At 37.5% G+C, this 13,107-nt stretch overlaps 1 protein-coding gene across 2 annotated transcripts in view; it reads left to right on the top strand.

Moving 5' to 3' along the window:
- adamts12 (ADAM metallopeptidase with thrombospondin type 1 motif, 12) overlaps positions 1-13,107 on the top strand; it is a 48,690-nt gene that overhangs the window by 15,171 nt on the left and 20,412 nt on the right. For both annotated transcript variants that reach the window (XM_059549505.1, XM_059549504.1), the window contains exons 5-13: positions 7,229-7,312; positions 7,525-7,649; positions 8,466-8,615; positions 9,610-9,753; positions 9,876-10,020; positions 10,140-10,232; positions 10,309-10,454; positions 11,557-11,726; positions 12,894-13,024. In XM_059549505.1, coding sequence (XP_059405488.1) covers positions 7,229-7,312; positions 7,525-7,649; positions 8,466-8,615; positions 9,610-9,753; positions 9,876-10,020; positions 10,140-10,232; positions 10,309-10,454; positions 11,557-11,726; positions 12,894-13,024 — 1,188 coding nt within the window. The remainder of the gene's footprint in view (positions 1-7,228; positions 7,313-7,524; positions 7,650-8,465; positions 8,616-9,609; positions 9,754-9,875; positions 10,021-10,139; positions 10,233-10,308; positions 10,455-11,556; positions 11,727-12,893; positions 13,025-13,107) is intronic.

Genomic DNA, 13,107 nt, shown 5'->3' with positions numbered 1-13,107 from the left:
CACTGGAGCCTGACTCGACTCCGGAGGGTCAGCTGTGACTGCCATCCCGTGCAGCGGCGCTGGGCAAGCAGCCATCTTGTGCCATGACTCTGGACAGGTGGCCATCTTGTGCTGTGGTGCTGGGCTGGCGACCATATTGTGCTGTTGCGCTGGACCGGTGGCCAACTTGGGCATTGGCGCTGGGTTAGCGGCCATCTTGTGCTGTGGCGCTTGATTGACAGCCATCTTGTGCTGTGGCGCTGGACTGGCGGCCATCTTGTGCTGGGGCGCTGGACTGGTGGCCATTTTGGGCCATGACTCTGGACTGGTGGCCATCCTGGACAGTGGCTCTGGACCAGTGGCCATTTTGGGCATTGGCGCTGGGTTAGCGGCCATCTTGTGCTGTGGTACTGGGCTGGCGGCCATCTTGGGTTGTGGCGCTGGATCTGTGGCCATTTTGGGCAGTGGCGCTGGACCGGCGGCCATCCTGGGCTGTGGCTCTGAGCTGGCGGCCATCTTGTGCAACGGGGCTGGGCTGGTAGCCATAGTGGGCAGTGGTGCTGGCCTAACGACCACCCTGCCGGAAGAGACAGGAGTGGCTGGGGCATCCCACAGAAGCCGATGCTGCAAATAGTACACAAACTCCCAGAACTCCAAAGTTTCTAAATGCGCCATCTCCTCCTGAGAAACTGGATCATCCAGCCCGCTGTTAAAATAATCTTTAAGGGCTGCGTCATTGTATCCCATGCCCTCGGCCAGGGACCAGAACACCTGTGCCAGGGCACCCACCTCATTGCCCTCTTGGCGGAGGGCGGTCAACTTTAGATACTTCGCCCTCCGCTCCGCCATCCTGGCTGGGGAGCGGGAAAAAGACATACCGCTGGTTCCTTGCATGACGGAGTCCTTCTGTCACGATCGGTGATACAGGAAACCACGGAGATAGAACCAAGTGCAGGTAAGTCATTTATTAAGAGTATATCCAATAGAGAAAACAGTCCATGCAGGGGTCAAAACCAAAACATCAATACAGAACATATACTGACAAGACACAAAGCAAGAACAAGACTAGAGACAGACGTGAATATCAAACATTCAACAAGGACTCCGTGACACATACTAAGACAGACCGGGTATAAATACACAGAAGGTAATGAGGAAACTGGAGACAGGTGGGGAATAATCAATTAACCCAAACAAGGAGGAAGGTGACCAAATAAGGGAACAGAAGGTTCATAAAGTGACAGACACCGTGGGAAAGGAGGACATCTAGTGGAAACCCAGGGAACACAACCCAGACACTGTGACATTCTTTAAATACTGGTGTTATTCCCAGAGATGTATAGTAACGAAGTAGAACTACTTCACTACTGTACTTAAGTACTAAAAGGCGGTATCTGTAGTTTACTAAAGTATTATTTTTTTCTCCTACTTCCACTTTTACTTCAGTACATATTTTCGATGAGTTTAATACTTTTACTCCGATATTTTTTTTATGTGCTGCATCGTTACTCGTTACAATTATAAAAATGTTACGAATCATTCCATTACAAACCCACATTACCACTGCCAGAACTGTAGATGGCAGGTTTGATGAAGCTGGCACATTATTGAGCGAATCAAGCGATTAAGAAGACTGCGCGTGCTGACTGAACTGCTGTGAAGAGAGAGATGAACACCGAGCCGAGCCAGATAATGACTCGTTCACGAGTCAAGAACCGGTTGCATCGGTTTTCGAATCACCAGTAGTTTTTTCAGACAGTTCGATTCAATAAACCAGTTAAAGAAAACGGTTCACCGATTCTTTTGCGCTCGACGTAATGGCGTCATTGGTGTTGACTGCAAGCCTTCGGTTTACCTGGGCTCATAACATTAGCACAGAATCAGTTCAGAATCAATCACCAAAAGAATCAGTTCGGTTCATGCGCTCTGTGTGTCGATTTGCTTTCACGCTGAATCACACATGCGCAGTATCATCAGCTCCTCGGTTCTCGAATCGGATGCGTCTGACAGAAACGGTTCTTGACCACTGATCTATAATATAAGTTATATATATATAGATCAGTGTTCTTGACTCGTGAACGAGTCAGTCTGTTGTTCGTTATCTGGCTCGGCTCGGCTCGGTGTTCATCTTCAGTTTTCTCTTCACAGCAGTTCAGTCAGTGTACTGTTTGAGTAAATGAATTACTCCAGGATATTGGTTTGTTTTAACTCAGAGGGAGTGTCAGCCACAATAAAAAAGTTAACAGCTTAATTCATTTGTGGATTAATGCATATTGGAGACGCGAACCGTTTAAAACGATTCAGTTCGATTTGGTGAACTGTTTCAAAAAGATCCGGTTACATCGAATGATTTGTTTTTGGACCAAAATGTATTTTCGATGCTTCAAAATATTCTAACTGACCCTCTGATGTCACATGGACTACTTTGATGATGTTTTTCTTACCTTTCTGGACATGGACAGTAGACCGTACACACAGCTTCAATGGAGGGACTGAGAGCTCTCGGACTAAATCTAAAATATCTTAAACTGTGTTCCAAAAATAAACGGTCTTACGGGTTTGAAACAATTTAGCCAATTCAAGTTATTAATTACATAATTTTGCAAATTGGGCGAACTAACACTTTAATCTGTTTTTTGTTTACAAAAATTTACAGTCAAAGGAATTTGGATTGTCCTTTAGGTTAATCATTTGAAATAGTAAAAACAATATGTTCAAACTTTTGAGTACTTTCTTTAATAACTACATAACACAATACAGTGTTTCCCACAGAATTAGATTCTACTTGCGGTGGTGTGGTGTTTGGGGACCGGGGAAGGGGGGGGGGGGATTAAGTTTAATATATCATATATAAGTACACATTTCCATTGCCAACACTTAGTGTCAGATACCTTAAAGGGATAGTTCACCCAAAAATGAAAATTCTATCATCGTTTACTCACCCTCAAGTTGTTCCAAAGTTGTTCCAGAGTTTCTTTGTTCTGTTGAACACAAAGGAAGATATTTGGAAGAATGAAAGAATCAAACAGATCTCGGTCCCCATTGACTTCCATAGTAGGAAAAAATATATACTATGGTAGTCAATAGGGACCGACATCTGTTTGGTTACAAACAGTCTTCCAAATATCTTCCTTTGTGTTCAGCAGACCAAGAAACTCATACAGGTTTGGAACAACTTTAGGGTGAATAAACGATGATAGAATTTTCATTTCTGGGTGAACTATCCCTTTAAAGACATTGCTATTGCAACATTGCTATGCCATTGCTACACTGTCTATCCTATGATTGCTCCACAGACTTGCAAATTTTGCTCACACACACACACACACACACACACACACACACACACACACACACACACACACACACAAACCTGGACCTGGAGATGCACACACACACACACTCACACACACTCAAACTCACAAACTTACTGACACACTCAAACACAGGCTCACACACTCAAACATTCAAAAAGACTCACACACACACACACACACACTCAGACACACACAGGCTCACACACACACCAAACTGGACCTGGAGGTGGACACACACAGATTCTGACACACACACACACACACACACACACACACACACACACAAACCTGGAGATTGAGGTGGACAAAAACCAACACACACCAACCTGAACCTGGAGATAATAATAATATAATGTATAGTCTGGTGGCTGTGATATATATAAATCTACCTACCAACGTCCGTTGCCATGATTTTTGGAATGACTGATCGCGAGAGGAATAAAATTACGTTTTAGTCGCATAACATCGGTTAATGGAAACGCCGTCATTTCGCAATAGCTGTTTATCGATATTTAGAAAAAAAAACACAAAAGTTTTGCGCGAATCTGTAATGGAAACGCGACATCGCTTAACATAGACTAACTTCTCAGAGTTATGTTGAGCAACAGTGTTCATTACTAACCATTCAACTCCGGATTGATTCTGAAATCTTCGCTGGGGGAATACAATCTGTAACTAATGCATGCTCATGTTTTGATTCAGATCGTGTTCGAAGAGGAGGGGCTAGTCGTGTGGGCCGCCACAAATTAATGAATGTATGGGAAACCCTGTAATACTTGTACTTTTACTTTCAGTACTTGAGTAGTAAATTTTCAAATAGACTACTTGCAATACTTAAGTACAAAAATTGTTGAATACTTTAGTACTTCTACTTAAGTGTGGTGCTTAAAGAGCACTTCAACTTCTACTCAAGTCATTTTTTTGATAGAGCACTTGTACTTTTACTCAAGTCTGGATCTCTAGTACTTTATACATCTCTGGTTATTCCAGAAATTTGGAAATCAGCATTTGTTGTTCCTTTATTAAAAGGGGGGGATCCCACTATAATGAATAATTACAGACCAATCTCAAAGCTCTGCGTTTTATCAAAGATATTAGAAAGCCTTATTAGTGAACAGTTGACATGCTATTTGAATGAAAACAGAGTGTTGTCTATCAATCAATCTGGGTTTCGCAAAAAACACAGTACTACAACGGCTATTTTGAAAGTTTTAAATGATATTGTAGGGTCATTGGATAATGGTGAATTTTGTGCCTCGCTTTTTGTTGATTTATCAAAGGCTTTCAATACAGTGGATCATGGAATATTGCTGCACAGATTGAAGGTTGTTGGTTTATCAAGTCACGTTATTCCTTGGTTTAAAAACTATCTGAGTGGAAGAACCCAGTGTGTTCAAGCCGAAGGTAAACAATCTGATTCATTAGAGATTTCCAAAGGTGTTCCCCAAGGATCGGTGCTGGGGCCCCTTTTATTCACCATTTATATAAATAGCCTTGATTATGATATTCAGGATGCTAACTTTCATTTTTATGCCGATGATTCTGTGGTGTATAGCAGCGCTTCCTCTGGACAGCAAGCCTTGTCTAAGCTTCAGTCAGCCTTTAATATTATTCATTTAAGGCTTCACTGATAAAACCAAGTATATGTTATTTTCCAAATCAAAAAAACTTGAAAATAATTTAGTATCTCTTCAGACCTCTCAAGGTACAGTGATTGAATTAGTAAAAGAGTACAAATATCTAGGCATCATAGTTGATGATGCCCTATCTTAGCTCTCATATCACTCAACTGAAGAATAAACTGAAAATCAAGCCTGGGTTTTATTTCAGGAACAAGTTTTGCTTCTCTTTTAATGTAAAAAAGAAATTAGTCTCTACTACTTTTCTCCCTGTCCTTGATTACGGTGATGTTGTATATCAGTTTGCACCTTCTTATCTTCTTTCTTCCTTAGATGCCGTTTATCATGGTGCTCTAAGGTTTATATCAAATTGTAAATCTTCAACTCATCATTGCACCTTGTACCACAGAGTAGGTTGGCCTTCTCTGTCTAACAGAAGAAAAATGCACTGATACTTAATTATTTACAAAGCCATTTTGGGGTTGTTGCCTTCTTATCTTTGTTGTTTTATGCAACAGAAAATTATCAAGAATTATTTTCTTCGTTTGCAAAACTTTTTTACTCTTTCTGTTCCTTTTACTCGAACTGAGCTAGGTAAGAAGTCTTTTATGTATACAGCGCCGTGGAATTTCCTCCAATCTAAATTAAAATTAGAAAATCTGCTGACTCTAGACCATTTCAAATCAGTTATCTGGCAAATGGAAGTTGATCTAACTATATGCAATTGCTTTTAAGTGTTTTTAATCTGTTTGTGTGATGTTTATCTGTGATGTAATTGATTTTACTGCTGCACATTTTGGCCAGGACACTCCTGTGAAAGTGATTTTTAATCTCAGAGAGCTTTTTCTGGTTAAATAAAGGTTAAATAAAAAAAAAAAGTCATAGCTCGCGTAGTATAGACCCAGCTCCCAACCCAACTTTGAGAATAGAGTAACGGCGATATTTTTTTTATCGCCCGATAAGAGACTCACGGTAACGCAGCACGTTAACGCCGATAACAGCCCACCATTAATGTATATATTTAAGAAAAATATGTTTATATGTTCAGTATATTTATATTACTATAAAATGTAAGAATATAAATATATGCATGTAAATACAGGTAAAAATTTTCAAAATATTAACTGTATGTGTGTGTATTTATGGATACATAATAAATATACACAGTAAACCTACATATATTATGTTAACAAAAACTTTTATTTTTGATGCGATTAATCATGATTAATCATTTGACAGCACTAATTGTTATATATTGTAAATGTACAATATAATCATAGATGCAGTTTAGATGGAAATCATTCATTTCGACAAATTTAATGTCAATACAGATGCTGCTTCTTATAAATCCATCACAGGTTTTTATGTTCCCAACTTGAAAACTCTCAGCTTAAAGAAAATTCAGTTACACTTAATTTTGATGGTCCTCTTTTGACATTCTGTTGACCATAAGTCATTTTGCAGCTAAACTTTGACTAAGGGCCAGATGTACTTAACATTGAGAGCACTAAAAGCACTGACGGGACTGTAAGTTCTGCATGTGATTTACTGACAGTGTTCAAATGAAATAACACTGATGCAGCTAAATCATTTCCATAGTGAACAATGCAACCTAGCAGCACATATTACAAAGCGTCGCAAACAAGCAAAGGCTATGATAATCCAGTGCATGTAATCCACTAGCAACACAGGCCCATACTGGGTTAAGAAAAGATTACTGGGGATGTTAATGGTGCAAAAACCAGAAAACTGACCATCGCAAACCATTCATGATTCATTTAAATACTTGCATCTGAAAGGAAACTCCTACAAATGCATTTGCAATAAATGGTCAGCCACAAAATTGCTGCGGCCAGCACTATTGTTTCATTTTGTGTGTTTTTTTTTAATGCCAAAAGAGGGCTTGCTCTGGCAAAATCTGTTAATAAATATGGCCTGGACTGTTACAGTTAGGGTTAGTAGAATAAGTTGACATGAACTTGCAAAGTGACTTCTAGTCAGTAGAATGTCTGTTGGAGAACCATCAAAATATTATGCAGACAGTCTACTTCTATTTTAAGACTGCTAGTTGACATACAGTAATTGCTGCTTTGTTACTTATAGTCATTTAGCAGAATCTCTAAAGTGGACCATTAAAATAAAGTGTTACAGAAAGTACTCGTAATTATGACTGTGATGGCTTTTCAACTCGTAAATACATCATTCCGACATAATCTGAACACAACATCTGACTTTCATCAAATAGGAAAGACCAGCTTGATAAACTAAAATAAAATTGTATATTTTTCAATATTTTGTATCACTTTTTTGTAGGTGGCTGGAATTTTTCACGATGCAAGCATCGGTAATGCTATCCACATCGTATTGGTCCGGCTCATTCTGCTACACGGAGAGGAGGTACTTATGAATAAAGGCACAATTTGCTTTATATCCAGTCCTTCCCAGCTGAAAAAATCTGCGTAGTGCTGCATGAGTTTTCAGGGGGTCCTGATCTATGCTGGTTAGTGCTGGTTAAACATGGACAACTTCCTGGTTATGCTTGTTAACATATGCACAAACACATGCTGTCAGTGGACTTTTACTTTACTACAACTTTTGTGTATTTTCAGAAAGGCCTGAAGATCATTCACCACGCTGATACGACTCTCAACAGCTTCTGTACCTGGCAAAAAAACCTCAATCCTCAAAGTGACACTCATCCTGCACACCATGACGTCGCTATACTCATCACACGGTAAAAACACCTTAGACATTCATTTTAGTTATAACCATAGGAATGCATATATTTGACAAGAATTAATATACTTGACAGTAATATTGTAAAGTATTCAAACAATTTAATATGAAATGTTTCCCATTTCAATATATTTAAAAATATATATTTTTATTCCTGTTATAGAAGCTGAATTTTTTGCATAGATTACTCCAGTCTTCAGTGTCAAACAATCCTTAAAAAAAATGCTTAGATATATGAAATATAAAATGTAATACATTTATTATAATATGGTTATAAAATCAGTTGCCTGCTTACAAAACATTATCTAAATTATCTAAAACAATAATATCTAAATTAGCTACATTTAATCAAGTCCATTAAATTATTTAATAAAGCTGATTGAACCTCACTACCCTGGAATAAATGTCTGAAACAATTGCACCTTTATTAGCTGGTAAAACATAAAGGCATTATTACCAGAGGATGCTGTCAAACACACATGTGAACCCTCTGACTCTCATTTAATGTCATAAATGTACGTTTCTTGGTTGCAGAGCTGTTTGTCTCTGAACATTTAACATTCCTTAAACTCTCTTGTTTTAACCCAGAGCACCACAGACTGAATGACTCCACCGTGGTCTGTGTCCAAGGCTTGACGTTCTCCAGAGCTCGTTCATGATGAACACAGCCAAATAAATGACAAAGAATTCTACCCCTGCCATAACTCTTCTTCAGCAGTTTTAGCCCTGCAGCGTGACTTTAGTAGCCTGTAAAATGAATCAAAGCTGCTGTTGTGCCTTGTTGTGTCTGACCTGATGTGATCTCTCCTCTCAGGAAGGATATCTGCGCAGGCATGAATCAGCCGTGTGAGACGCTGGGCTTGTCTCACCTGTCAGGCATGTGCCAGTCACATCGCTCCTGTAATATCAACGAGGACTCAGGGCTACCTGTCGCTTTCACCATTGCTCATGAACTTGGACACAGGTACATTCTTAGGGGTCATTTTCATGAAACAGTGCCATTAGTGCCTTAATATTGCATTCATTTTTCAGGTCACATTTTCCCCACCAGAATATTTTTTTTTAAAACTGATTACAATTTGTTTTACAAGATGACACTTTAATAATAATAATAATTATTATTATATTTATTTTATAAAAAAATATAATTGGTGGTTTAACAGTGTAGAATACAACTTGAAAAATGAAAAACAAATGCATTTTAGAAAAGAATACATATTGGATTACCGTAATTGTAATATAAGGAATGCAAACTGGGTGACATTGCTATGCAACATTTTATTTATTTTTTAATAAAAATAAAATGTAAAATTTGACATTGCACAACAAACAATGTTAAATCTATCAAATAATGTGACTACATTAATTTATTTAGCATTTTTGTGTTATATTGTATGATTCTTTGATTAATGTTATTCCAAAGGAAAGAAAAAGTTTATTTTTAAGATCTTTTTTTTTTTTTTTTTTTTTTTGAAATTAATTATTTTATTCTGCAAGGACATATTAAAGTGTCAGTAAATAGATTTATAATGTTGCAAAAGATTTTTTTTTTTTTCTCAAACTTTCAATTCATAAGAATCCTGAAAAAAATGCATCATGGTTTCCACCAAAATATTAAGTAGGATGTTTTCAACAATGATAATAATAAGAATGTTTCTTGAGCAGCAAATCAGTATATTAGAATGATTTCTGAAGGATCAGCTTTGCATCACAGGAATATATTATATTTTAAAATGTATATATAAAAATAGGAAACTATTGTTTTAAATTGAAATAATATTTCACAATATTACAGTTTTTGCTGTAATTTTTATCAAATTAATGCAGCCTTGATGAGCATAAGACACTTTCAAATAAGACATAAGACACTTTCAAAAAATGGTAAAAATCTTGCTGACCCCAGACTTTTAAATGTACTGTAAGTTAACCAGGTGATGTCAGCATGTTTTGTGCTGTAGTTTTGGAATCCATCATGATGGTCAAGGGAATGACTGTGAGTTAGTCGGGAGGCATCCCTTCATCATGTCCCGTCAGCTCCACTATGACTCGTCTCCTCTCACCTGGTCCTCCTGCAGCAAGGAGTACATCACGCGCTTTCTAGAGTAAGAAAACACACTCATGTACAGGAACATATCATTGGATGCTTTATATCCTACGTCTCACCGCTAATTTTGAAATATTCCAGACTATGATCTTCATTCATAAAGCTCTGTTATGCTCTCAGTCGTGGTTGGGGCTTCTGTCTGGATGACCGGCCATCTAAGAGGGACCTCAGCTCCCCGATGGCCACGCCAGGAGTGCGATACACACCCCAGCACCAGTGCCAGCTGCAGTACGGACCCAACGCCACCATCTGCTCAGAAGTGGAAGTAAGGAGTGCATGCATTTAAAAACCAAGATGAATAAAATACAGTTCTACTTTTGTCTCTAATATTGAAAGGGAGTCTTCAGGTTGTCAAATCATTCATTCATGCTCTACTGGTTTCAGAATGTGTGTCAGATTCTGTGGTGCTATGTAAATGGATCATGCCGCTCCAAACTGGACTCGCCGATAGATGGAACCAGGTGTGGGCCTGAGAAGGTACAAGAGATTGACTTTCAAATAAAAGTATTTTGTATTATTGTATAGTGTATTTAATTATCTGTGTGTGTGTCAGTGGTGCATCTCTGGTGAGTGCGTGATCGTAGGGAAGTTACCGGAAACAGTGCATGGAGGCTGGGGTCCCTGGAGCACCTGGTCTCACTGCTCTCGCACCTGTGGAGCTGGAGTCCAGTCAGCAGACAGAGAATGCAACCAGCCCAAGTACACGTCACTCTCTACTGCTGCTTTTATATTATTTCTCAGTGCTTTTCTTTCTTTCATTCATTCATTTTTGTGGTCAGTACGGTTTTATCTTTTAAAAAAATAAATACTTGTATTCAGTGAGGATGCATTAAATTGATCAGCAAAGACATTTAAAATGGTATAAAAGATTTATATTTCAAGTAAATGCTGTTCTTTTGAACTTCCTTATCATCAAAGAAATATAAAAAAATAAATAATGATAATAATGTTTTCCAGGAAAAATATTAAGCAGCACAACTGTGTAGACATTGATAATATATATATATATATTATATATTATAATGATTTCTGAGGGGTCATTTGACAGTGAAGACCGGAGTAAAGATGGTGAAAAATTCACATGAATATATTACATTTTAAAATACATTCGAATGGTTCCTGTTTTTACTGTATTTTTGGTTAGCCTTGGTTAACATAAGAGATTCATTTAAAACATTAACATTTACTGACCACAATTTTTTTTTTATATCAGTGTGCTTGTATACAAATATATACTATCTATGTGTTTTTCTTTTAAGAAATTAATATTATAGTATAGTTTTGTTTTTATATATACACACATACACACACAATTTAAATACAATTAAAATATATAATAAAAATGCATTATGTGTGAAGAATAATAACAACTAAAAGATTAAAAAATCGAATTATTCATTTGTCACACATCAAAATGAAAGATTCTGGGATAATGTATTCAGTGCATATTAAATGCATACAGAGAATTTGCATACTGGGCACAATAAACATACTGTATTTAGAAAAAAAAATGATAGTATGCTCTATTGTTCATTTATTTCTGCCCAGTGTCTGATGTACTACCAGCAGAATACACTAGAGGGCACACCTGTAACTATTTTACACTACATTGCCATTTGCTGTGTAGTTTGTGTTCTGTCATAAATTGAGTAGCATCTTAAAACTACATCATTTTTAGTCTTTAAGTAACCACTTTTAAGTTTGTCTCTTTTTTTCTCCCCATTTCAATTCTTCTTCTCTGTCTTTTCTTGTGCATTTTGCTGAACATGATCTGATGCATGATTTGTGTTTCTGTTTACAGACCTGAGTTTGGAGGCAAATATTGTACAGGCGAGCGGAAGCGCTACAGAGTTTGCAACACAAAACCTTGTGCCAGAAAACATCCCTCCTTCAGAGAGATGCAGTGCAGTGAATTTAACACTGTGCCGTACCACAATGAACTCTACGAGTGGATACCTGTTTCAAGCTCATGTAAGAGCACTTTGCTTTACACGCATTAACAAATTGCATTCAAATGTGTATATGTGCATGAAACAAAATCAAGTCTCTTATGCTCACCAAAGCTGCATTTACTGTATATGATCAAAAAAAATATATAATTAAATAACCGTTTTTTATTTGAATATATTTTAAAATGTAATTTACTCCTGCTGAATTTTTAGCATCATAACTCCAGTCTTCAGTGTCACATAATCCTTTCTAATTCTAATATGCTGATTTGCTACTCAAGAAACGTTTATAATTATCACCAAACATTGCATTTTCTTCAAAAGTTGAACAAAGTCTAGTTGATTATATTTCTTTTTCTCAAGAACTGTTTGAATAAACACAACTGGATACACAACTGTAAAACATGTAATGTTTTTTGCACTGAAGACATGTGCTTTCTACAACTCAACAGCTGAGCCAAGAGACTGTGTTAATGCACGCTGCGGCGGGTCGAGGCCTGTTGACATTAACATAAAACTTCTTACACGTGGCTGCTTACAATTTTATAGAGTTTGTTGGTTCACATTCAAGAATGCCTCCCTTTTATTAGCCAGCTTTAGAGGCGTGTAGATTCCTGACACAAGTGTTTAGTCATTGTTGTTTGCTCTGTTTAAGCTGTTGGAGCGCAGCGTGAGTTTTAGATTGTAGATTATAGCCTAAATACTATTTGATGTTTTCATGGTAACAACACAAATTAATAATAAATTAAATGTGATTTCTTTTCTGGGTCTGCTGTCTGACTTTGCTAACTTAGCGTTACAAAAAAGTTCTATTTCAAATAAATGCCACTCTTATTCATCAAAGAATCCAGAATTTCCTCAAAAAAAAAAAAAATTATGAAGTCGCACCACTGTTTTCAACAATCTGCATATTAGAATGATTTCTGAAGGATCATGTGACACTAAAGACTGGTGCAATGATGCTGAAAATTCAAACAGTTATTTAAGAAATTGTAATAATATTTTACAATATTCCGGTGTTTAATGTATTTTGATTCAAATAAATGCAGTCTTGGTGAAGAGACTTCTTACAAAAACATGAACAATCTTACAGACCCTGAACTTTTGCTATACTAAATGTTTTAGTAAAATGCTTGTGCAAACAGTTACTATGTTATAATACAGTAAGTAGCAGATCTCTCTCTCACAGCACGTCCATGCGAGCTGCACTGCAGGCCTGTGGATGAGAACTTCTCTGAGAAGATGTTGGATGCGGTTACAGATGGAACGCCCTGCTTTATGAACAACAGCAGAAACATCTGTGTCAATGGTGTGTGCAAGGTAGTGTGGCTGGGTATGTCTTACTTTCAACACATTTGTGCTCATGTGTACGCTGGTGTATTGTCTGTGTAGTGTTCTGTAGC

Source organism: Carassius carassius, chromosome 5, assembly GCF_963082965.1.
Source record: "Carassius carassius chromosome 5, fCarCar2.1, whole genome shotgun sequence".
NCBI classification, from domain to species: Eukaryota; Metazoa; Chordata; class Actinopteri; order Cypriniformes; family Cyprinidae; genus Carassius; species Carassius carassius.
The sequence above is the reverse complement of the archived record's forward strand: the minus strand, read 5'-3'. Positions and strand labels throughout refer to the sequence as shown.